This window comes from Camelus ferus, chromosome 13, assembly GCF_009834535.1.
Source record: "Camelus ferus isolate YT-003-E chromosome 13, BCGSAC_Cfer_1.0, whole genome shotgun sequence".
Lineage (NCBI taxonomy): Eukaryota > Metazoa > Chordata > Mammalia > Artiodactyla > Camelidae > Camelus > Camelus ferus.
In genome coordinates this window covers 4,013,467-4,038,925 of record NC_045708.1, presented here as the reverse complement: position 1 = coordinate 4,038,925, position 25,459 = coordinate 4,013,467, and the positions used below count along the sequence as shown (strand labels likewise).

The window sequence follows — 25,459 nt, the reverse complement described above, 5'->3', positions numbered from 1 at the left end:
TATTTCCAGTTGTATTTCAGACTTTTTCTATGAATATACACACACGTGCACTTACCTACATATACGTGTATATGTAAAAATGTTGAAATGAAAGAAAATATGCATTTTTGCAGTTGTTTTTCCCAATTAACACTTTATTTTGGAGATTAAGTGCCAATACATAACAGTCTACTTCATTTTTTTTTAGTGGCTTCATGATATGTATGGATATAATTTTTAAACTAGCCCTTTATGAGTGGACCTTTGGGGGTTGTTTCCAGTTTTTTGCTCTTGTAAATAATGCGATAGTAAATATCCTTATACCGGTATCTCTGCAGCCTTGTGAAAGAATATCTGTAGAATAAATTTCTGGAAGCGGAATTGCTGGGTGGAAAGGGCTGGGCATTTTGCATTTTAATAGCTATTTCCAGATGGTCATCCAGAAAGCCACTTATTCCCCCATCAGCAGAGTATGTTGGTCCTTCGTGTACTTTCTATGTCTGGTTATCATCTTCCATGAGTCTGCTCCAGACAGGAGAGGGTGGGTGGCTGGGCAGGTGTCCCCTTACATGGTCTCCGGGCATGTCTCTTTTTTGTCCACTCCCATTCCTGGAACGCTGTGGCTCTTGGCCGAGGTGCGAGGGCAGCTGCAGGCTCTGACATCGTGCATCTAGAACTTCCGAGGGTCGGGGGCACCGAGGGCACTCCACAGTCCTTCTAAGAACCCTCTCGTGCGGTAAGTTTTTAGCGGCACAGATTACAGAAGCAACTGACCAGTATTGAATCACAGCTCTCCTACTTACTAGCTGGGTGAGTGTAAGCAAGTCACTAGCCTTCTGAGCTTCAATTTCATTATCGTTAAAGTGGCGACAACAGCAGTGTCTACCACCCAGGGTTTTGTGGTGCTCAGATGAGGTGCTGTTTGAGTTGGTGTCTGATAATTCCAGCACCTTAAGTTTTTGTGGGTCTGTTTCTGTTGGTTTTCAGACATGGGGTCTTAGTTACTTGTGTGCCTAGTTATCTTTGAATGTGTGTTGGACATTGTATTTTAAAAATTATTTGCAAGAAAAACTTGAGGCCTTAGATGATAGAGGATCTTCCTGTGCTTCTGCCATATGCCGGGAGACACAACCAGTCTGGGATGAGCTCATTCCAAATTCAGGTCTGAGGTTCCCTGGACTTTGAGCTTTCCCCCCTAGCTCCATAAAGCTATTAAAAGTGAAGCTATCACTCACCTCTTTCTTCAGAATGCATAAACACCCCTGAGAGCAAAACCATCCTTTTACCTCCCTAGATCCTCCTGTATTGTGTATTGTCTGGTTTGATGTTTTAAAGATTAAAAAATAACTTTTTCATCCAGCTTTTTTGGTTGTCTCAAGTGGGAAGGTTGGTCTGATTTACCCAGTTCACCATCGTAGGAAGCAGAGTCCCACTGAAGGACCTAAACATTCAGAGCATTTAGTACATTGTTTCTTTGAAGCTGTTGTTTCCAAAACCATGGTGTGTTTTTAAAGTCAGATCATGTTCCTCCTCTGTTAAAAAAAACTCCAGTAGTTCCTGTCTCCCTCAGAATAAAAGGCAAGGTCCTCACAGGCCCTCATAGGACCTGACACCCTGTCACTTCTCTGACTTTACCTCCTCCCCTTGCTTTCCCTGATCCAGCCACACTTGCCTCATTGAAGTTCCCTTGGCAGGGTGACCAACTTATTCTGGTTTTAAAACTGAAATCTTGTGTCCTGGGAATCCTCTTAGTCCAGGGGAGGCAAACTGGATCAGTTGGTCACCTTAACTCAAACATAATATATGCCCCTACCCCAGGAACTTTGCACTTGCTGTTCTCTCAGCCTAAGATGCTCCTCCTCAGATATCTGCATGGCTAGCTCCCTCACATCATTCCAGTCTCTGAGTACTCAAAGTCATTTTCCTTGGAGAGGATTATCTAAAATAATGGGCATGTCTGTGCATGCGTGCACACACACACCCAGTCACTCTCCATCCATTAGCTGCTCTATTTTTCTTGAGATACAAATGAATAGGACTGAGGCAGAACCTCTCCAGGCCCATATTAGAGGCTCTTGAGCACTAGCATCCACTACAAAGTCATGACAGGCTAAGCTGCCCTGCCCAGAAACTGCCTCTGTAGGCTGGACCTGGACCCTGAGCTTGGGGGGAGGAGGGATCTTTGGCCTCCGTGGGCCAACAGGGAGACAAGACCTGTCCCAGGCAACCTGGGTCTCTGCTGAGGATGTCCAAGGGGCCAGTTAACGATAGTTTCCAACCACTGGGATCGGTGTTCCAACAATGGGTTAGATATTTTGAAATCCCAGCTGTCCTGAAAGTCTGGCCAGTCTTTTCTGTGGTCAGGATACTGGCTCAGAAGCTTTTGTTCCTTGGACAGACTTGGCCCTCAAGAGGACCTCAGTCTGTCTGGCCAGGTTTAAACGTCTGCAGTGGCCAGCAGCTGGCAGTGAGACTGGAATGTGGCCATCCTGCCTCAGCCACAGACAGCCCTGGGGATACAGGCAGGCCTCCATCTCCTCCTCTTCCCCTCCCCAGGGTAGGAAAACCCCAGCACCCCAGCTGACAGAGTGCCTGGCTCTAGCTGGGGTCTCAGCTCCTCCCAGGGGGTGGCTAGATCTGACCCCAGGCTGGATGTTCAGACCTGTGGGCTGTCCTCTGAGCTGGGATCCTCCTTGGAGACCAGGGAGCCCTGCCACCTTGACTGGACTGAGTTTTGAGGTATTCGGAAGTCAGCCCTGAGAGATGGTTGGTTATGAACTGATCCAAGTTCAAGTCAACCAGCATTCCCCTGGCACCTGCTCTGGGAGGAACTGGGCCTGGGCCCTGCATTCAAGGGGCTCCCAGCCCAGGGGGATCCAGATGGCACCATTTCAGTGTGGTCACCTGCAGGAGAGGCAGGACCAAAAGGCAGCCTGGCTCCTCGGCTGTACGACAGCACCCTCGGTCCCCCCAGGAGCAGCATGTTGGGGCAGGTCTGGTAGGGGCTGAGCGGCCCTGCTGGGCTGGGGATGGCCTTGCTCCCCAGGTGATAGGGAGCGGGTTTTCAATCAGAGCAGGGATCTTTTCAGATTTGCATTGTATTCTTGTGATGATTGTCAGCCACTGTCCACAGAGCCCCTGCCAGGAGCAGATCCTGTGTGTGGAGGCCACTCTTTTGGGCTGAGTCTTTTAATCCCCACAGCAACCCTGTGATGCAGTACTGTGAGTGTCCTCACTGGGTAGATAAGGGCACTGAGGTCCAGAGAGGCTAAGCAACTTGCCCAAGGCCACACAGCCAGCAAGAGCTGGCATCTGATGCCAGGATGCAGGTGTCAGGCTGCATTCTGGAGACAGGGGGCTCAGACAAGGTAGTGGTGGCCTGAGCTGGGGCCACAGCATTCTAGAAGCAGAGTTCAGAATGGCGTGGGTGGCTGGTCCATGGCCAGGCCGCCCCAGGGTGTGCTTGTCCCCATGCTGCAGTAGGTAGATGGGTGGGTGACGATGGTCAGGCCAGAAGCTGGACGTGAGTAGAACTCCCACCCCATTGCCTCCGGGGAGTTGTTCTGAGGGGACTGTTGTCTGGCTGCCCCCCTCCCACATGCTCATGGGGGCCCAGGAAGAGGCCCGTTTTCTTCAAGGCCTGTTATGAGTGGGCTCAAAGGTCAGCGAGGCTTATCCAAGCCTGAAGGGCCCCCAGAGTTCCCAAGCAGGGGTGCATCAGGGGAAGGGAGGGGCCCCTGAGCCTTGGGCTCAGCTCAGGGTGCCAGCAGCGATGGGCAGGAGGGGCTGTTTACTGACTGGACCCTGGAGGCCCATGGAACTTGAATATCTCGGCCACAGCGGGAACAAAGGGTGGCACAGGTGCTGGTGGGGGTGAGGTGACCCTGGCGGTAGCCCCCACCCGCTTCCTGGCTGCCCTGGGCAGGTCTCTGGGCCCCTCCGAGCCTCAGCTCCCTGCTCTGTACAATGGGGGTGGAAGTAACACAGTGACGGGCTCATCAGGCAGCTTAAAGGAGACCCACCTAGGAGGCTCTGCGTCCAGGGCCTGGTACACAGGGGAACTTGTCAGATGTCGGTGTCCCTGCTGTGTGCCCAGCTGGCAGCTGGAGGACAAGGACTGCCACAGGGTCCCTGGCTGAGCAGGAACCTCTGCTTCTGAGGAGTTCGTGTTGGAGCACCTGGGCGAAAACAGCACAGGCTCCTGGCCAGGCCGCCGGGGCCCAGCCCCTTCCGGGCCTGGCATGGGGCTCCCTGCTGGCGGAACTCTGCCCAGGCTGTGGTGGCAGCACACACACAACCGCACCGGGAGGGAGTGCCGGGACAGCCCGACTGTGCCGCGCGGCAGAGGAGCGCCCCCGCAGGGCCCACTCTGGGGATGGAGCAGAAAGCCCCGGCGGGGCTCTGCCCGCCTCCTCCCTGGGCTCCGCAGACCCCGTCTGGGGGCGCTGCCATGCCTGGACATCTCACGTATCTCGGTCCCAGCCCCTGGAGCTCTTGCGGGTTTGAGAAGGGGCTGTGTGGGCCCTTTGGGATGGGGGGAGGCCCACCCTGTGCCAGCCCTCTGGCATGGTGCACGCAGCATTTTCCAGGGGCTGGTGAGCCACAGCAGCCATGCGCTGTGAGGAGGTGTCTGGGGAGAAGACCTGGGGCAGGGGCCTGGCTGAGGCTTAAGGGTCAGGCTGGCTGTCAGCCAGGTTTCCACCAGCACCTTCCAAACTGATGGACCTGCAGGTGGCTGAGGCTTCAGATCTGGTGTCCAGCCTTCAGGATGGTTTACTTTGTGATGGGAGTGGGTCGGGGGTGGTCTCTGATACTCCATACCAGGCCCCACTGTTCATCCTTCCTGCAAGGGCCAGCCCCAGGTGCACTGCCTGCCTGCTAGCCAGGGGATGGCCTTCACCCCACCCCAGGCCCCCACCATGGGCCACGAGCAGGCTGTGGTCCTGGAGGGTCCTTGGCCTGTGCCTCTGGCCGGTGAGAGCAGATTCTTCTCCTTACCTGGAGCTGGCGGTCTGGTGGGTTGTGTAGGGGGAGAGGCGGTTAGTGGGACACACCTCCTCTCAGGCTTGGCCAATGGGGCAGAGGCTGGGGAGCTGGGGGCTGGGGGGCTGGGAGATGGCTAGTGCCCTCCCAGCGCTGCGTTATATAACGCCTCTGGCTTGCTGGCCAGACGTAATTCCTAACAGGCCCTGCCGGCCGACCTGGGAGCACTTCAGCCCAGCACAGCCCGCTAGGCTGCTTCTCACGCAAGCGGTGCAGCTGGTACTGGGCACGGCCGGCAGTGTCAGCTCCATTCCTGGCCCACACCCCTACCCCTATAGATCCCAGGCTGCCCTGGGGGTCCAGACAGGCCTCCTCAAGTGCTGGAAGGTGGAGGAAAGATGTGGTCACTTGCTCCTGGGGGGCTCAGGGTACCACAGAGGGTCATGGAGGGCCTTGCCTGATGGAATGCAGGGACCCCCCCAAGGTCTTGATCCCTGTGGGGAAGCCCTTGCTCTCTGCTTAGCACCATGTGAGCAGAATCTTTTGGAGATAACGCAGTGGGGCCCTCTCTCCTTACCCCATTTCACAGATGTGGGATCCGAGGCTTCAGGAAGTGTCATGCTCAGGGATACCCAGCGAGAAAGGCAGAGGAGGACCCTGGACCTTAGGGAGCTGCCCTCAGGGAGCCGTAGGGCCCAGACTGGTGGGGCAGGAGTCAGCCAGGGCAGAAGGCAGAAGGGGCATCTAAAGGCCCTGGTCTGTGAACACTGGAAGGGAAGTTTCCCCACAGGGCCAAGGTTTCTGTCGGCTGTGGCTCGCTGGGAGGTGGCTGGTGTCCAGAGTTGATGGCTGGCTTGGATCACCTGCTCCTCTTCCTCTTTCAGCCCCTTACTCAGCAGGCCTCTCTGGCCTCCTGTTCAGGCTCTCACGCAGCACTTTTGCTCTCAAGGAAACAGCTGTGGTTTGCAGAGGGATCGATCCCCTCCCCACGTCCAAGGCCATTGCCAGGCACTGGATAAAGCAGCCTCAGGTCTCCCGCTTCCTGTCCCTCTGCCTGTCTCAGTCCTGGCCCCCGGTCAGTGGGACCTGATGTCAGTGGGGACAAGTGGCAAAATTCTGGGGTCTACCTGCCTGGGGCCACAGCTCCCAGCCCCCAGCCCCGAGGGGCACGCCCAGAGGAGGGCACAAGCCATTGGTCTCCTTGCTCCCCTGTCCCGGGGTCACGAGGTTCCAGGAGGATCGAGGCAGGAGACGTGGGGCCTTAGACTGTGGGAGGACAGGCTTCCAACTTGGGGCTGCCCTACCTCCCTCTGGGCCCTGGGTCCCCCGTCTGTACCCTGCAGTGATGGTGCCATCAAGGGCCAAACAATGTGGCCCACAGAGCCAAGCAGTGAGAGCACGGCTCTGGAGTTCCCCCCCAGTTTGCCCCCTTCCTGCTCTGTGTGGCCCTGGGAAAGTACGTGGCCCCTGGCCTCCGCTTCTCCATCCCTGTCCCTATCGTGGGGTGCTCCCACTGGCCTCATGGGGCAGACATGAGGCTTAAAGGATATAATGGATGAACAGTGCTCAGCATGGCATCTGGCCCAAAGTAACCGTCATCACTTTGCCCGTCTGGGAGTGGGAACACAGCTGCATACAAGACAGACGTGGCACCCCACGAGATCTCCCAGAGGTGATGGAGAACCCCTTCCCCACATTTGTAAGCAGTGTCATGAGCCATCTAGCTTCCTGGTTTCCCCCAGACCCAGGGAAAAGGCCCGGGTGTGTCCACCTGCCTTTGACACCGGCTGCCTCATGGTAGTGGGGGCTGGCCCCAGGACACTGTGGGGGCCCCTTTGCCTACCTGGGTGGGCCTGCCCAGATCCCCCGGGCTGCCTCATGCTCTCCTGCACAGGGAAGATGGAGGCAAGGCCAGGGATGGGGGCCTCTAGCCTGGACAGGGGGAGTGTGGGCGAGTCTCCATGGGAGCTGGAGGACACCAGGTAGCAGGACTGGCATGAGCCAAGGCAGGGAGGTGGGAAGCAGAAGGCACATTTGGGGACAGAGAGAGCCTCTGGGAGGAGGATGCAGGGGCAGGGGGAGGGGCACAGCCAGGCCTCGTCTTCTCTACAGCATCCTGGGCCTGAGCACAAACAGCCCCTCAGTGGGGCCTCTGCAGGTGGGTGCGTGCAGGGGAGTGGGGGCTCCTTGTGTTTGCCCCAAAGCTGAGAGCAGGAAGAATTCTCCCCTCAACCCCCAGGCGGGGCAGCTTTGGGGCTCTCTGCTCTGAAACCATAACCGAGTGTAGCCCCTCCAGGCCCAGATGCAGAGGGGTCTGGCCTGGGTAACTGCTCGGGGACCACTCCCCACTCTGCAGCCCTGGCCTCTTCTGGGTGGGCACTGAGAACAGCCATGGCTGCCAGGGACAGATCATCTCACCCCCCAAGCTCGGCTGACACCCCATGTTGGCCACTTGCCTGTAAACACGAGCCAGAGAGCCCCCCTACCCTTGTGTGGGCCCAGACTAAGTGGGTGCCAGTGATCAAGGACCAAGGGGCCTGCATTTGTCTGGCCCTGGCCCCGGGCTGGGGATTGGGGAGGAGGGTGGCAGGCAGGCTGGCATCTGGTTTGAATTACTTGAGCTGCCTCTTGGCACCTCAGCCCTCAGCTGGGGGTGTGCAGGCTGCCTGGACGGCTACCCCTACCACCCCCACCCGCCACAGCCCTGGGGTGACCCCCTGGAAAGTAGAGCCGTCTGCTGCCAGCTCCCCCTGCCTGGGCCTCGTGCCTGTCTGTTGCCAGGCATCTGGTCGGGGGTGGGGGTGGGTGTGGGGGCGGCCAGCTCTGTCCCCACTCAGACTAGCTCCTTCGGACCCTGGAAGGTTGGGAGGCTGGGCAACACGGCAGAGGCTGGCTGGGAGGCCAAGCACGATGTCCTGCCCTGTCCAGTCTGGATGTCCACAGGGCCACCCCGCTGCCCTCCGACCACCCGGCCTTCTCCCTCTGATGACTTTGAAGGCCCCAGTGTTGGCTTTGAAGCCAAGCAGTCCTGGGGTCGGATTCCAGTCCTGCTTCTTAGTAGCTGAGCCCCAGGTTCCTCATCTGTGCTGTGGGGTAATCCCACCTCCCTGGGGAGAACCAGAACAACCAGGAAGACGCTGCTTTCCTGGGTATGAGAGGGCAGAGGTCTCTCCACGGAAAGGAGGCCGTGCCTTTTAGTTTTATTTTCCAAATAGATACAAATTTGCCATTTTTCCAGAGGCTCAGGAATAATTTGACTGATGACTTTCATTTTTCTGCGTAGCTGTTGTTCATTCTTCTCCTGGTTCTTTCCGTGAGTGGCTCTGCACCCCCCAGCTCCTCCACGCCCTGCCCGATCCAACCTCCCTGCCCCCACCCACCCCGTGCCCACTGTGCAGGGGGCTGTGAGCTCCATGAAGATGGCTCTGGCCTGCCCAGGGCTCTGTGCCTGGCGCCGCCATGGGTGTAGGTGACACAGTCTGAGGAGGGAGACAGGGGTGGATGGGCAGCCTGGTGAAGCTTGGCCGGCCCAGGGAGGGGAGGCCCTTCATGAGAGCCCAGAGGGCAGATTCTGGGCCTCACTGGCAGCCTAGGCTAAGGCCTGGCCCACAGCTCCTGCCCTCTGACCCTTGGGAGGCCTCCTCCCGGCTTCTGCTCAGTGGATCCGGGGACAGGCCCTGTGCTTTCTGGGGAGGGGGCCGAGTCAGGCAGCTCTGGGGGTCATCCCATAGCACCCTGTGGGTACTTCCACTCCTCATTGAGAAATCCTGTAGGGATCAGCTGGGGCTGGGGGCTGGGGACAGAGGTCAGGGGTAGGGGGCTGGAATTGCTCCTGGGGCAGCACATTTTTCTCCTCTGAAAACTTATCTTAGCAAAGAGATCATGAAACAATCGGACTCTTTTCCGGGCCTCTGCCGTCCCCAGACGGCTGGCCCATCCCCTTGGTGGGGGCTCCGAGGGGGCCGGGAAGTTGAAATTTGTAAAATGTCTGTAGGAGGGGAAGAAAGACGCTTTGTGTGGGGCTGGGGCCCTGGCCATTGGTCAGCTCCCAGGCCCCCAGCCGCTCCCAGCATGCTCCCCTCCCCGGGGAGGGCTGCGCTGTCCGGCCCTGAGGCCAGCCCCAGGGTCTCTGCAGCCCTTCCACAGCCCCTACACCCACTGTGTCCAGGCCTCGGGGACCTGGGTCCCCGGGGCCGCCCAGCCTCAGAGGGCACGGGCCTGGCGGGGAGGCCTCCCCGGGCCTCAGCATGTTTCTCTACTGGAGGAAGCGGGGTGCCTATGAGCTGGAGGCCCTGCCTGGTGCCCTGGCCGAGCTGGAGCTGGGGGCCGTGGAGCGTTTCTCCTGGAGCTCCACCCTGGACATCATCGAGGACCTCCGGGGTAGGTGCAGGCCCACTTTCCCGGGAGGGCACTCCGACACCTGGTCTACCTGGCCGCCTCCCTCTGGCCAGAGCCTGTGTCCTGTTCACCGTGCACATGCTGCTGTGGATCACTTACTCAGCCGCGGTGGGGGAGGGCAGGGTCCCTCCTGAGAGCCACTGCTGGCAGAGGAGACAGGCCTGAGCATGAGGTCCTTGGGGGCCTTGAGGGCAGAGAGGGCAGGCTGAGGAGACTCTCCTCCCGGGGCTGGCTGGGCTGGGCAGCCTGGGCCCTGCAGCTAGGCTTGGAGCGGAGCAGCTCAGGCTGGGGGCAGCAGTGGCCAGCGCGGGGCTTCAGGCCTGGACTCTGCCTCCAAGATCAGGGCCATATGGTGGGACAAGTCCTTCTAGAATGTTCATGGCCGAGGCCTCGGGGCATGTGCCATTTCTCTTATTATCCCCATTGTAGGCGAGGAAACAGAAGCACAGAGAGATTAAGCTCCTTGGGAAGCAGGACCGGTAGTCGGGGATGCTGAGCCCTACGGCCTCTGTTTGGATCCCAACCTGGCCACTTCCTAGACGTCAAAAGTTGGGAAAGTCGTGTAAATGACCCCTGTGGCATCGTGGGGCAGCTGAGGGGACTAACTGGGGTGACCCATGGAGCACTTCAGACACCGCACGCATAGAGCAAGGGCTCGGTCCTTGCTGGCTGTTATTTTTGCTGTGTTTTTTCGTAGTTCAGCCCATAAGTGGCCCAGCAGAGCATACAGCTTCAGGCTGGCAACTCTGATTCTGTCAGGACACTTCAGTGCCGGAGATAGAAGTCCAGGTCTGGCCTGTGGAGGCCTGCATGGCACAGTGTCCTGGGCCTCCGTCCCCTCCTCTGTTCCCTCATCTTGGGCCCCAGGCTCTGGTTCCCCCCCAGGCCACAGGCCCAGAGGAGCAGGAGCCTTTCCCAGCCTGGTATGGTCCTGCCCTGATCCATCCCTGTAGCCCGAGGGCATGGAAAGTGATGGGTAGGCCTGGGGTCTGCTGTGGAAAGAGACCACATGGGGCGTGTGTTCCACAAAGCACAGCAGAAAATGCTGCTCCTAGAAGGGAGAATGGGTGTCCAGTGGGCGTAAACGACAGGTGTCCTGAGTGTGAGGAGCCCCCTCCAGTTACCTGTCCCATTGGCCAAAGTGGACAGAGGAATGCGGCTGCTTGGAGGGGCGGGCTGGGCGCGCTGCCCACCTGGGCCCCGGGAGGCTGGGAGGGAAGGACTGGGTGAGGAGGAGCCATGATGCTGGGTAGGGAGTGAAGCGGGGGAGGACCACACAGGGCAGGCCCTGTGTGCTGGCAGCCAGCCTGGAGGAAATCTCCCCTTCTCTTCCAGCTGGGCACCATTCTGGAACCAAAGGGTGGGCTGGGAGGAGTGGCCTGGGGGACAGGCTGAGTCCTGTCTACGTGCACCACTTCGCCTGGCAGGTTCCTGTCTACTGAGGCAGGGAAGGTGGCCGAGGTCCGGACAAGGCCAGAGGCGGCGTGAGACGGTTCAGCCAGTCCCAGACACAAGCCAGGGAGGCCCAGCAGGGGCCGGGTCCCCTCATTCTATTTGTTCTCTACATCTCAGTAACTGCGAGGTGCCAAAGTCTGCTGCTGCTGGGCCGTCTGCCAAGGACACCCTCCCCGCTCCCCAGGGCTTTGGAGCATTCCCTGTGAGGCCCGCCCCCACCCCCCAGCCTCCCCAGGCAGGACAGTCCCTGCTGTCTCAGGCTCCACAGACCACGGCACAGTGACCATCTGCTTCCAGCCCTGCGACCCCACAGCGAATATTGAGAGGGGACATGCCCCATGCCAAGTCTTCCCTTGACTCCTGGCACCTTCATGGTCACCCTCAGGGACGATTCTTGGTGCCCTCTTTGCTCTGGAAGGGAAGAAAAGGCTCAATGGGGTCTCGAGTGGTGGCACCCAGATACCCAACTTCCACCCTCAGTCTCAGAACCACCGACAGGACCCTGCTCATCCTGACTGGGAAAGAGGCCCCAGGACACAGTGGGTGGGTCACGGCACGTGAGCCCGCCGTGGGGCTGAGCTGAGCAGGCGAGTGGGAGAGCCGAGCACACAGCTGTCTGTGTGGGCTGTGTCCCCTGCTGCCAGCCAGCCCCTGGCCCGGGCCCATCAGGGGTGGGGGCTGGGACCTGGCGCCAGCCCAGCCCCATGATGGGGTGAGACTCGTGCATGGAGTGAGTGTGACTGCCCCGAATTGGAATCTCACACCAGTTTCTGCAGCCCTTCTGTGTTCCTCCCTCAGCCACTCTCAGTTCCTCTGAGGAGCCTCAGGAGGAAGCCCGTGGTGGGCCGATGGGGCAGGTGCCCACCGCGGCCTCAGCCGGAGGAAGTGGCTGGCCGGCCCCAGGCCTGTGTGCAGGGACTGTGTGGACAGTTTCTCTGGCCCCAGAAAGGAATTCTGAATGTGTCCGCCCACCTCTTACTGAGCCCGAGGGGTGTGGGTGGGCAAGGCAGTAACTGGGGTCTCTAGGCCCCAGGGGGCGATGCCATCAATAGTGCTGGGCTGCAGGCATCAGAGGCCTGGTCCGTGCTCCTTCCTCCAGCTGGGTCCCCACGTGATGGCCCTACCCCAAAATGTGATATGGAGCTTTGGGAAGGGGACCACATTTATTTCCTGGGCCACCCGCGATGCTCTGACCAGTATCTGGAGTAGGGAGTGGTAGATGGTTCCTAGGGTCAGCAACCATTTGCCCAGGACACGCCCTCTGTCTCTCGGGCAGGCTTGGGTCAAGTCTTGACCTTCTGCCAGCTGCCCTGACGGTGGGGGTTCAGCCCTAGCACAGCCTGTAGCAGCTGCCCAACCGTAGACAGGCTCTCAGGAGAGCTGGGTTTGCATGGAAGGGGGCATTCAAGGCCACAGCTGCTTCCTGGGAGGGGCTGCCTTTGCATGACCAGGCCTGGGGTTGGGAGGTGGTGGGCAGGGAATCTCTGCCTTCTTCAGGCAAACAGGTTCATGGGTGGTGGGGGAGGCACAGCTCAGAGGTGAGGGGCTTCCCTGAGGAGTGACAAGGGTGGTCTCTTGTACACTTATCTCAGCCTGGAGCTAGCTGGGAGAGGGGGCACTTATGTGACGATGGGGGAATCAGTGCACGTGTGCCAGGCACCGAACTGTGCCAGGTATCCCTGGGGCACCGGTGGGGGGGCAGTATGGCCTCATGTTTAGGAGCACAGACTTGGAGTCTTTGGATCTAGGCTCAAGTCCCAGCCTCACCGCTCACTAGCTGTGAGCCCTTAGGCAAGTCGACCAACCCTCTGAGCCTCAGTTTTCTCATCTGTAAAATGGGCACAATCATCCTACCTCCTTCCCTCAAGTGTCTAGAACAGTTCTAGCCTATAGAACTTTTATTGTTGAATATTTTTATTAGCCACATTAAAAAACAAAACAAAAACTGAAAACAAGCAAGTGAGATTCATTTTAATCATCTATTTTGTTGAACCCAAGATAGTCCAAAAATATTCCAAAATGGAAAACATTCCATTTCAACATGTAATCAGTATAAAAAGATCATCAGTGATTAATTAAAAGAAACTGATGTCAATGAAAAAAAAAAGATCAATGAGATTTTACTCTTTTTGGCAGGCGGCACTAAGTCTTCAGAATCTGGTGTGCGTTTCCCACTTCCAGCACATCTCAGTTTGGACTGGCCCCACTGCACATCCTCAGTGACTAGCTGCCATCTGGGGTTAGACCAGGCTGCAGAGGGTTAGACGGTGAAATGAGACCCTGTGTGGAACGCAGGTACTGAGTAAGTTGGAGCGATGGGTCTCAGCAGTTGTTTCTGGAACAATCTGGCAGGGAAAGTAGGTCCAAACCAGTAAGTCAGGTCAAAGGCCCATCCTAGGACAGTAGGATGGAAGGAGAGAGTCGGATGGAATTTGGATGTGTGGAGATTGAGACACCTTCTGGAAGGTCGCTGCATTCGGACCTGGGCCTTGGAGAGTGGGCAGGATGTCAGCAGACAGCAGTGGGAAGGGTGTTCAGGGGACAGAGGAGCAGAACCAGGAAGGGCGGAGCCGGGGTCAGAAGCTCCGTTCCCTCCCAGGGGAGGCAGTGAGTGACAGAGTCAGGGGGCTTGGGGGAGGCGAGAGGGAGTGGTGGGGACTGTGGAGGGTGGAGGGTGTGTGCCAGCCTAGGGCAGACACAACTTGGGAACTGGAGCCATTGGGAATATGGGTCCAGAGCTGCCAGGCTCCTTGGGTTTGTCCAGAGAAGCCAGAAATCTGGATTTTTATGTGAAATCTGACTTTTCAAAGTTGGCAACCAATTCAAATTCTTTTGAAGCACTGTGCTCGGCCAAACAAAACATGTCTGCCGGCCGGCTTCTGCCCAGGCGCCCTGTCGGCCAGTTGTGGTAGAGATCGTGTTGGGGGAGAAGCGAAATCCTGTGACTAAGATAGACGGTGGGGCTGCTGGCGTGCGGGCTTGTCTGCCTGGCTGAGGGGCCCTGGCTTTCCCCAGGGTGGCAAGAGTCTCAGGGGCCTCAGGAGGCCAGAAGGGCAGCTGGGCTGTTTCTGACCCCCAGAGAGACAACCGTTGGCGCCTTGGGGTGGGGGGCAAGTTCAGGGTTCCAGGTCTGCCTGCAACTGACTGAGGGCAGGTAGCCAGACACCCACTCAGACTCCAGTCAGAGGGCACCACAGGGCGGGGACTCGGAGGGGGCCAGGGCAGGCGGCGGAGGCGGCCCCCAGGGGTTGCCCCAGCCACAGAGCCATTTTCCCCTCCTTCTGTGCTCTAGGGCCATCTCCACTGACCAGCTGCTTCTACAGGTCCACTTGTTCTCGCTCAACAGTAACTGCAGGGCTCCGTAACCGCTCAGTCTGCCTTTCCCGTGATCTCGGGACTCCGGAGCCCAATAGGAATTGCCCGTCTCAATTCAAATTCTCAAGAGAGCAAATCTATTGAATAGGATGGGCCAGGTGGCCACCTCTGGCCCAATCAGCTATGTCCAGGGTGTGATATCACCTGGTACAACATGTCCCCCTTACCTGGCCCATCCTTTCCGCAGGGCTGTGAACGAGGCCACTTACTAGAGGGGAGCCCATGGCAGGCCTGGGGCGGGGATGGCCTGTCCCGGTGCCTGATTCTTCCCCAGACCCCAGAGACCCCTCTCCATCCAAGGCCTGAGAGCTATCAGGGTCCTCGCTGATTTTCCTGTGTTCAGAGTCTCTGGGGAGAGAAGCGCACCCACAGGTCCTAGGAGGTTGCAGCTTTAGTGCAGAATGCAGAGAAACTAAATTCCAGAGGGGCTAGGACCCAGCAGTCTGGAGAGGGGGTGTCTAGAAAGCAGACCGAGAATCTTGAGGGAGCTGAAAACAGGTGTAGCGGGTGCGGATTATAGATCAGCAAGGTCAGCCAGTAGAACTCCAGTGCCTGGAAGAACCTGGACAAAGAACTCCAGAATCCACAGCCACCCCGTGGCGGCTGAGGGGAGTCTGGCCCTGCTGTGGCTGAGGCCTGGAGCAGTCACAGCACAGCTGAGAGAGCTGGCAAGTCACCCCAGATCCCTGTGGTGGAAGAAGTAGCCCAGAGCCTGCAGAACTTAGGGCCAGAACCCAGAAGTCTTGGGACAAAGGGTGTTAGACCCTAACCCCAGGTCCTGAGTTGTGATAACACAGGGACTTGGAGCTAGCAGCAGACCTTGTCTGGCTGAGTTCCCCAGACTCCCCAGGGGTGCATGGGAGACTCCCCCAGAGCTGGCTGAGGTCTCCAGGTCCCTGTGGAAACCCAGATGGCCGAGAGGATGCTGCCGGGTGATGGAGAAGAGCCCTGATTCCCACCCCACCCGTGAGCCAGCCACCTCCTGGCAAGCAGGGCCAGCAGGACCACTGACCCCATGGACCTGGTCAGTCCTCACAGGGCTGTCTCCCACCTCAGTGGCCCCTGCCTCCAGGCTAGAGAAAGGACAGGCATCACTGGCCCTTCAGACAGGGAAGGAAGCAGAGATTCCGAGAGGGGACTCAGAACTGTGTAATTCTGTGAACTGAGTAAAGCAGGACTGGCCTGAGAGTCCTGAGAATTAGGTGGGGCAGACGCAGGGCCCTTCGCAGAGATTCCAGGTTCACAAGGAGAATGAGGGACCCTGTGCCGTTGGTTTCCTCTCAGCTTGGAAGCTTCGGGACACTGTTCGAGGCCTCTGTGCACTGCTCCCACCCCCAGCCTCCTCCCCATGGCGCTGCACATGTGCAGAGGTGCCTTCCAAAGGGCCTCCCTGCCCACCAGGCCCCATGTGAGCACCAGAGAGGTTGTCAGGGTTACGGATGCGTCCCCAGTGCCCAGCTTGGGACTAGGTACAGGGTGGGCCCTCACAGGAACCTTGCTATGTGTTTGCTGAGTGAATCCAGAAGACCTGGGATCCACCACAGTTCCCTCTGCCAAGAGTCCTTGAGGGCAGGGACTAGTCACCCGTGAGTCCCCAGAGCCAGCCCATGTCAGGGATACACAGAGAAAGGCACGCACCCTACTCTGGTTGGGGAAGGGGCCAGAGGAGGCTTTGGGAGAGAGAGCAGGGCCCCATTGGAAACTGGATCTCCCACAACTGGGTCTCACCCACCCAGAGCCTCCCGGCACCAACCTGCAGGTAGGATGAGGTCCAGGCAGGCTCAGGAGCACCTGAGTTCTTTGGGAGAGTCTTGACCACCTCCCTGAAGCTCCATTTCTGTAGTGCAAAGTGTTTTATAACCATTAAAATGCTGTCCAAGTATCTCGTGATGCCATTTCCATAAAGTATAAGATCAGGCAAAACTAATCAAAACAGAAGCCAGGACAACATCCCCTCCAGGGGAGTGGCTGGCAGGCCCCACGAGGGAGGCTTCTGCACGGGGGTTGGTGATGCTCTGCTTCTTAATCTGGATGCTGGTTATTTTGCAAAAGTACATTTTGTGAAAATTTATTGAGCTGTGTACTCATGAAAGATGCACTTTTCTGTATGTATTTATGTTATTCTTCCATAAAGTTTTAAAAATGCTAACCAACGCAGAGATCATAATAAAGTCCGCTCCTTCCCCGTGTTCCCCAACAGCATCTCTAAATGGGGGAGGGGGCTCTGCTTGGGGTGGGAGAGGCAGGGTGCAGGGAGCTGCCCTGACCTGCGTTTTTGTCTACGAGAAGTCACCATTTCCACCTAGATGATACTTTTCGGACCCGGAGAAACAGCAAAGTTGTGTAAAATGTCTTCACTCCCACTTTCCAGGGGACTGAGAAAATGTCTCCTGACCACATCAAAAACAGAGGTGTTTTCATTTGAGGTGGATGGGAGGCTAAGGGAGTTGGGGTGCGAGGGACGGCCTTCGGTCACACCCACATTTCAAAGACGGGGGTAGGGAGGAAGGGGACACGGGGAAAGGGCGGGTCGCGTGCCCCCCAGCAGATAGATGCCCAGAGCAGCCCGAGGGCTGGCTCTGCCCAGCGGGGCGCCGGGCGGGGTGGGAGGCAGGGGCGGGGGGCAGGGGCGGGGCGGGTCTGCGGAGTCCGGCCCCCCCGCAGGCGGGGCTGCTCTCGGCTCCTCCCACCGCCCACCTGCCCCGCCCCGCCTCCCGCCGCCGAGGGTCCGGCGGCCCTGGCGCTCCGGCCTCTCCCCCGGCACCCGGCCGGCGCCTGGCCCCCGCCGCCGTCGCGCTCACCCTCGGCGGGCCAGCTGCTCCTCCTGCCCGGCCCGCGTCCCCGGCCGCCCGGCGCCTCCTCCATGGGTGAGTGCGGGGCCCCCCGGCCCGGCCCCGCCATGCAGGCAGGCGGGCCTGGCCGCCTCCGCGCCGGCTTGGGGAGGGGCGCGGGCGGGGGGCGTCGCGGGCCTGCCGGGGAGTTGTGGAGGGGGGAGATCGCTGAGGAGCGGGGCAGGGCCCTCTCCTTCCCCGCGGCGGGCGGGAGCTCACCCCGCCCCCTCCTCTGGGAAAGGCCTGCTCAAGGTGGGAGGTAGACGCGGGTCTTGCAGTCAGAGCTGCGGGGGTCAAACTCTGCCCCCATGTCGGGGCGCGCTTCAGCACCCCTTCCCCGGCCCTGCATGCTGGCCCGGGCGGGCAGCCTCCTTGCCCCCGCTTCCCTGCCCTCTCTGCTGCTGCACTCCAGCCGCTGGGAAGAGAGGCAGCTTGGAGGGGGCCAAATTCTGGGACAAAGATGGACAGAGGGTGACGCTATGGCGAGGATGACTGTCCATGGAGGCAGTGATGCGGAGGGCAGGGGTAGGAAGGGATCGAAGGCCCTTCCCCCAGCAATCTTGCAGGGATCCTCAAGGAAACCTGTGGCCCCAAGGTCATTGAGCTGCCCCCCGCCCCCCAGACTAGTGGGGCCCAGGGAGGGATCTGCTTATTTCCAAAGACATTTTCTCCCCGTGGAATCTGGATAATTTCCCTGGGGAGCTGCAACAAGAAAAGGGCTCTGCAAACAGATTCCCATGCAGATAAGTTGGCATTTAAAAGAGAAAGGGACACTGACCTCCTTTCAAGGGTGTATTGAGGAGACGGCCCCACCCATCCTCTGGTCAGGAGGCTACTGGGGCCCCCAGGAGACTGGGTGCCCAGTCTGGGGCGCAGCGTCCCTGGGCCCCGCCCGACTAGTAACCCTCTGCTCCTCTCCTTTGCAGAAGACCGGAGCCTGGTGGAGGAGAAGGGGCTGCGCTGTCAGAACCCCGACTGCATGGACAAAGGGCGGGCGGCCAAGGTAGGGAGGCCCGAGGGCCCTGGGGTGGGGGGCAGCTGGGGGCAGAGGGGACAGGGCTCTAACTGCCCTCTCTATCCAGGCCCGGATATCCTCAGGGCCCTGGTGAGGGTGTAGCTAGCCTGGTCAGTGTTGTCTGGGTTCAGGGGTGGGCAGGGCTGGTTTAGGAGACATAGGGGCTGCCCTTGGCTCAGAATCAGCGGAGTGGGGGTCTTCTGCAAGGCAGCAGGAGCAGGGCTGCCCTAAAACCCTTCTCGGCACTGTTGGCCTTACAGCCCTGAGGTGAAAGGAGCTGCGGCTCCACGTCACAGATGAGGAAGCCGAGACTCAGTAGGAAGGGTCCCCCCCAACCTGGCCAAGATTCTGTTCCAGTGCCCAACAGGCACCCTTCCTGGGACACTGGGACACTCTTCAGGCCTGGGCAGGGGTCAGGGACACTTTGGGATTTTGTGACAGTGACTGTGGGCCTGGGGATGACAAAGGGAAGAAGGGACCAACAGGTCCTGGAGTGCCAGGGCTTGGGAGCTAGGAGTGGGCAAAACAGGAGGGATAAGGATAAAAATGACGGCGGGGGCATCACTGCCTGGTGCCTGCTGGGCTCTGTGCCTTATGTGCTGCTGTGGCAGCTCTGCTGGGAAGGCATCGTCTCCCCATTTTCCAGATGAAGATACCAAGGTTCAGCGAGGTCCTGTGACTTGGCTGAGGCCCCACAGCTCATGAGAGACCAAGCTGGGGTTTGAACCCAGGTTTGGCCCCACCCAGCACGCACTTGAGTGACAGTAGTTGTAATGCTACAACTCACTGTGTCAGGCCTGGGCGCCAAAGCTCGATCTCCTCCCTCTGGCCTTCTGAGATCCATCCAGTCATTATTCTCATTTTCAGTTGAGACCAAGGCTCAGAGGGGTGACGGCTCACCTAAGAACACATCGCTAAGGTGTGGCAGAGCTGAGATTTGAACCCACAACCCAGATCTGTGTGGTGCCTAACCACTGTGTAGCTCAGCTCTGCCAGCTGCAGGAGATTAAAAATGCCACCGTTACCCTGCTGCTACCCAGATGCATGCGCATCCATTCTGCGCAGGAAGACCATGGTTAGGAGGAATGTGGAGGACTGTTCTGGGGGCGGGGAGAGGAGGGGGAGGCCTCTAGTTGCCGTGGTCACCAGGCAAGGGGGCGGCTGTGATGTCAGACACAATCTGCTGGCACGGATGGTGCCTGGCATTGGGGCTCTGGTGTTGGCTGGTTGCCTCTCCCCCAGATGGGAGCTCCTGGCAACAAACTGGCCTCAGTTACCCCAGTGTACATCCTGCCAGGGGCCTGCAGAGCTTTGGGGCCTCTGTCTGACCCTGAGAGGTAACAAAGGTGGCCAGGCCACATGGTCCCAGCCTCTCCTGTGGGCAGCTGCTCCTGGGCCAGGCCCATGAGCTGCTGCAGGAAGTTGGCAGAGGTGAAGCCGATGAGATGAGAGCTGATGTCAGAGTGAGTGTGGGCCCTCTTCAGCCTCCTGGTCTCAGAAGCTGCCTGCAACTCAGCATGACTGACACTGGCATCAGCAGCCAGAGGGTCACCCAGCCTGTAGGGGGAGAACCCAAGTCCTATCACTGGGGGAACCCACTTTGGGACAAATGACACAGACTTCGGGGACAAGGATGCCTGAGTGATCAGAGGCAGAGGGGCTAGTCAGGGAGGACATCCTGGAGGAGGTGGCCTCTGGTGGAAGTGAAAACATGGATAGGCAGGGCAGAAGGCGAGGGTGGTCCAGGAAGGGGGAACCGCCATATGCAGAAGTGCAGAGGCAGGGAAGGGGGGGCAGCAGGCAGGCTGGAGCAGAGGGTGAGAGTTGGTGAATGACACCAGGTTTGGTGAGAAAGAAGAGCAGAGACTATTCTATTGCTGATAATAATAATAACCACTGCCGACCAAACATGTTTATATGCCAGGTGGGTTGAGGCCTCATGCTTGTCTCACTGAACCCTCAAGAGAACCTTAGAAGAAGAGCATTATTATTCCCACATGAAATGTAAGGAAACTGAGGCTCAGAGACAAAGAACTTGCCCACATCACACAAGCATGACTGGCAAAACTTGGCCTGGAGGGAGATGGAGAACGTAGCTCTTACTTTCTCCCCAGCTATTCTAGGAACAGCTAGCAGGATATGATGAGCTTTTTGAAGGAGATGACATCATTCATTCATTCACCAAATCAGCTTTAAGCACCTACTGTGCCAGGCCTGGTTCTAGGCCCTGGAGATCTCCAGGGAACGAAGGTCCTGCCCTCCTAGAGCAACACCCCAGCCCCACTGGGAGGATGAGGGAAGTGAGGGCTTGGTTTGTCAGACTAGCCCCCCAGGCTGCCCTGGGAAGGGCCGTCTTCCAGCAGGGCTGGATCCTTCCGCTTGTGGGCTCACCCCTAAGGTTTTTGTTTGAGCCTCTCCTTGGTGCTGGGGCTTCTGAGATGAATCAGCCACCCCACCCTTACCTCCTGTCCCTGGAGTTCACTCTGGGGGGATGGGGATAACCAGGATGGGCTTCCTGGAGGGGACTGCTGGTGTCCAGAGAAATAAGGAAGTATGAGATGGAAGAAAGCTGAGTGAGCAGGGAGGGATGTCGGGGCTGTAAGGAGCAAGCAGGGCTGAGGAGATGGGGAGAGGGAAGCAAAGCACCCTGATTTCCAGGTGAGGGGTCTGGACTACCTGTCTTGGGGACCACAGGAGGGAAGTGTTGTCCCTACCCCCTTCCCAGGAGGAAGATGTATAGAGTGGCCCACATCTGTGAGCTCCAGGGTCAAAGCCCACCCCTTTTCCAGCTGTGTGACCCTGAGCAAGTCACTACACCTCTCTGAGCCTGTTTCCCATCTGGGAGCTGAGGCATTCAGAGTTTTGACAAGGATTAAAGGAAGGCTCATATGTCAAGTGCTTAGCACAGAGCCTGGCATGCTGTAGGTATTCAAGAGAGTGCTGGCTGTGATTATGTGTTCATTTACATGCGAGGGGAGAGAAACACCCTAGGCTTCCAGCATGCCCTCCTTCCCCTCCCTGAGATCTGAGACCTCCTTGGGTTTCATCCCGGACTCCAGCCAACCCCACCCAGCCAGACAAACGTTTATGGCACATCTATCCCCTTGCTGGGGCAGGTGGAGCTCAGAGTCCGTCAGGGAGATGGGGAAGTTGTTTGCACCCTCCCTCTCGGAGGGCTGAATGGTTACTTGGTGGGTATCCCCGCCCTCCTGCAAATCACAGGATGAGGTCTGGACCCCCTTAAGCTGGGCACTCTGAGGAAAGTCTGCGCAGGCACCCCAGGTCACAAGGGAACATGGAGGAGGGCTGACACTGGCCTAGGGGACCACATTTGAGGGCCACCACGTTTAAAGGGACAGAAGACTTGGGGTGTTTATCCTGGAGACAGGACCCTCCAGGCATTATCTTCAAAGGTAATACAGTTCTAGCAGCCACCATTTATTCAGCACCTGCTGTGTGCCAGGCCCTGCTATAGTCCTTCACCACAGGAACCTCATCTAGTCCTCTGCACACCCACCCTGTGAGTAGGGACCGCCCCATCTCCATTTTAGAGACAGGACGCTGAGAAGCAGGGAGGTGGAATGACTTGCCCAGGCAAGGCTAGGACTCAACCAGGTGTCTGTTCTCAGAGCCTCCCATTCCTTAGAAACTGTCAGGAGGAAAGGGAGGTGTTTTTCTGCATGACTCCCAAGGGCCCTGGCAGGGAGGTGAGCTTTGGTTTGATATAATCAAGTTTCCAACAGCTGAAGCTGTTCCCTGATGTATAGGTAGCGAGCACCCCATCCCTAAAGGTATTTACGCAAGGAGAGTGGAGATTAGATTTGGTGACTTCAGAGTTCCCTTCCAGCTTAACAGTGGACTGCGAGGTGGCAGGGATGAGTTGGGAGGGGCGATGTGTATGTCTAGGAGAGGGGTTGTCAGATGAAGACCAGTGGACACAGGGCAGAGGAGGAGGTGGATCTGAGAAACTTGTGGAGAAAGAATGCTGGGGAAGGGAGTCACCTAATCTCCTGGGCGATGCTTTGAGGGTAAGAGGTAGGAGACCAGGGTGCCCTTGAGAATCGACAGATTCTGGGACTCTGGAGGTGACTGGTCCTTTGAGATACTGGTCAGCTGTAGACGGGGGGGGGGGGGGGGCAGTTCAGTGTGCAGCTGGAGAATGGGTTGGGACCAGAGGAGCAATGCAAGTGGAACATCTGGGCTTTGGCTCAGATGTAATTTGTAATTTGGAGGGGGGAAGGTGAAGGCCTGGGGTGCCCAAGAGGCAGGGACAGAGGACCCACCACACCACCTGGCCAAGATGAGCTGCCCTGGTGTGGACCCAACCCCAGGGAGGTCAGTGCTGTCTAGGAGGGTGGTGCCCACTAGGAGGGGACTCCAGCAGGCCTGGTGAGGAGCCTGATGGAGGTGGTCTAGAATTGGGAAAATGCAGGTAGACCTGGACCCCGAGGCTCCCGAGGCCCCAGCCCAACCATGCACTTATTGCCGTGGTAATTAGGGAAGGATCCTGCCTCATTAGTGGGATCCCTGTATCCCCAAACACCACCTCCACCTCCAGTCCTGAGCGCAGTTATTCTAAACTCAAGCTGCTGGGAACCACCAAAGGGTGGAATGGCCCCCTTTGAGCCGTGCTAGGCGTGGGCCAGGAATAAAGAGGGAGGCACGGAGATAGGCGGGCCCGTTTCTCAGGCGCCGTGGAAGGCGCAGTTCAGAACCCAGCGGAAGCGAGCCTGGCTTGGGACGATTCCCGCTGCGGGCTAGTCCTGCCGGTCCCTCCGCCTGGACCCCGGGTGTCTCCTCTCGCTGGCTAAGGCGGACGAGCGCCTGTCTTGAAGCCCGGATTAAAGACTAAGGACTTTGAACTTTCCGCAGGTCTGTAAAGGGCAGCCCCCTCAGGGACAGTGACAACCGTCTCCCCTCTGCCCGCAATCCAGACCCTCGATTGCCCCCAAGCGCCCGCCGGCCGGGTTTCCTGCCACCCCTCCCGGGCCGCCGGGCTGGGCACCGGGCCCTTCCCGGGATCCCAGCCCTCCCCGGTCCCAGCCGGGCGCGTAGATGGTACGTCCCGGGCCCGCCCAGGTGGTAGCGCCTGCGCCGGCCTACCGTAATTCCCCTACGTCCCGCGCCCCTAGCCGGCGCGTTGCTGACTGAGCCCGCCCCGCAGCTCCGCGCCCCCTTGGCCTGAGGGGTCCTCGGGACTTTGGCAGTCTTGTCCCGAGCCCCAGCCGCTGGAGAGGAGACCCATGTCCCTAGGTGAGTCTCACGGGGAAGCTGGGGTCCAGACGGGGTCCGGCTGCCAGGACTCTCCATGGATTAATGGACAGAACCCGGGGTGGAGGATCCTACGCAGCCCTAGGCCTGCGGGTGGATGTCGCTGGGCGCCACTGGCTCTACTTCCACTTACCTGAAAGTGGAGTGGGCTCAAGCGCCCGCCACCCACAGTGACTCTAGGGTGCGGTCGGCTGGGCGATATGGCCGTGAGGTGTCTGTAGGGTCCCAGCCCAGCTGTGAGGGCTGCCAGTGGGGCGAGGGGATCAGAAAGGGCTTTGGCGCGGCATGGTGAGGCGGTTTCACCGACCCTGCCCCAACTGGGCGTCGGAGTCGGTGCCAGGCTGAAAGTCCTCTCGAGGACGGCAGGGGGCGCGAGAGTCTGCACCTCAGGCAACCTGGGTCTGGCCTGGCCCCTGCTGGGGAAGGAGAGAGGGAGAGGACCCACCAAGCCAGGAGAGGCCCTGGCCTGCCTTGATGAAAGACTTTGGACATGCAGGCCGAGAGCACCTGGGACCCTACAAATTCGTCCGTAACCTTCCCCAGATTTGGGGGTCCCTAGGAGGGTTTTACTCTGCCTTTGCCAGATTCTGACACACATTAGGCCCCAGCAGTCATCCCTAGACAGAAGATTCTAGAGAACTGACTAGTGCCCTCCTTGCACAGGTGGGGAGAAGAAGGGGGGTAGGTGGGCCCCAGAAGCAGGTCTTCTGCAACCCAGGCATGTGCCCTCTCCCCCATTCTCTCGCAAGGAGCCTTTTACATGGCTCTGAAAAAAGAGATGCCAGGCTCAGGCTCAGGCTGCTGTGCTGGGATCCTGGGCCCCAGGGTCTGGTACGTTTGTGCAGGGACTGGGTAGGAGATGAAGTTCATGGACCACAGCCTTTCCTTCTGTCCCTAGCACGGGTCCCCACTGGATGGCTCCCTGAGGAGGAAGGAGCCTCACTGGCTTCTGGAGCCTGTGCAGTGGGACTGTCCTGCAGAGAGTTTCTCTATAGGGCAGGGCCTTAGGGCAGGCTTGGCCTCCAGGTGGATGCCAGAACCCCAGGATGAGGGGTGAGGCCTAGGCCTAGGGGAAGGGAGGAGCCAGGTGGGCTGCTGGGAGCAAGAGAGCAGCCTGGCAGAGCTGGCTCCTCCCTGGCTGACTGACCTGCCCACACATGCAGCCTCCACCCCTGGATTTCCAAGGTGCCAGATGGGGCCTTGGGGCTGGTAGATTCTCAGGGGAGCTTAGCTCAGTTGGGGAGCCCCTGGGCAGGGTTGTCCCTCTAGCCAGGGAGCCCCAAATCCTGGTTCCAGGCCAGTCCGCTGTGGACAGAGCATGGAGCTGGCCCCAGACCTTGGCCCAGACCTGTGACCTCCCCTTGACAAGGAGCTCCCTCCCTGCTGCAGACCAGGCTGGGGCCCCAAACCATTGTGGGGGAGGGGGTGCCCATAGGCCTCTGCTTTTCTGGGGCTGGGGAGGTGGCGCTGGGCGGGAGTGGGAGGGGGCTCCTGCCTTGCAGACTCCATTATTCATCAGCCTGAGCATCTGGTTTCTGGGTATCAGTTTCAACAAGCCCGTCCTGACTCATGAGCCTGGAGCTGGGGCTGGGCTGGGGAGGGGCCCCTCCCCAGGGAGTCAGAGGCCAGGACCTCTGGGGCCTCCACATGGGCTGTTTCAGCTCCCTCATGTAGAGAGGAGGTGCGAGCCTCAGAGCCTGCCGAGGCCTCCTCCCTCCCCTGGTTCAGGGGGCCTGGGGCTCCTTTTCTCCCCTACCCCGCAGGTTCCTTGACCCTGCACTCTTGGCCCTGGGGCAGCAGGACCCTGGCCCTCTAAGGAGCATCCCCAGCCCTGACTGGAAGACCCAAGCAGGAGCATGACTCAAGGATGGCCAGGACTTGGTCACTCAGGTGACCCCCAGTGACCTGCCCTGGTCCAGCCCTGGTGGTCTCCACTTGATGTAACCTGGTTACCCCAGGCCAGTGGGCTTGGGGATTGTCCCTGTCCCCAAGGGGGTGGACCTCAAGGCCCTGCTGCCCAAACCATCACTTGACTGTTCTTGTTGCACCACCCCCCGTGCCCAGGGCACATGGGGTAGTGGTCCAAAGCATGGGCATCCACTTCCCCGCTTACCAGCTAGTGCGCTACGACCAATCACTGCCTCTCCAAACC

General features: G+C 58.9%; 1 protein-coding gene and 1 long non-coding RNA gene across 7 annotated transcripts in view; one reads left to right on the top strand and one right to left on the bottom strand.

Annotated features, from left to right (window-relative positions):
• PLEKHG5 (pleckstrin homology and RhoGEF domain containing G5) overlaps positions 1-25,459 on the top strand; it is a 45,838-nt gene that overhangs the window by 1,773 nt on the left and 18,606 nt on the right. For 2 of the 6 annotated variants that reach the window (XM_032495081.1, XM_032495080.1), the window contains one exon: positions 17,948-18,024. In XM_032495081.1, the coding sequence (XP_032350972.1) occupies positions 17,948-18,024 (77 nt within the window). Of the gene's footprint in view, positions 1-541; positions 716-16,892; positions 17,058-17,947; positions 18,025-22,573; positions 22,909-23,008; positions 23,290-25,459 lie in introns of those variants that run through there. The other 4 variants (XM_032495085.1, XM_032495084.1, XM_032495087.1 and 1 more) reach the window with 4 other exon arrangements.
• Positions 12,678-23,631, bottom strand: LOC116668240. The gene is made up of 3 exons (XR_004325316.1): positions 23,441-23,631; positions 15,944-16,027; positions 12,678-13,160 (listed from the first exon to the last, which is right to left on the bottom strand). It is a non-coding gene; the product is annotated as an uncharacterized LOC116668240 (long non-coding RNA).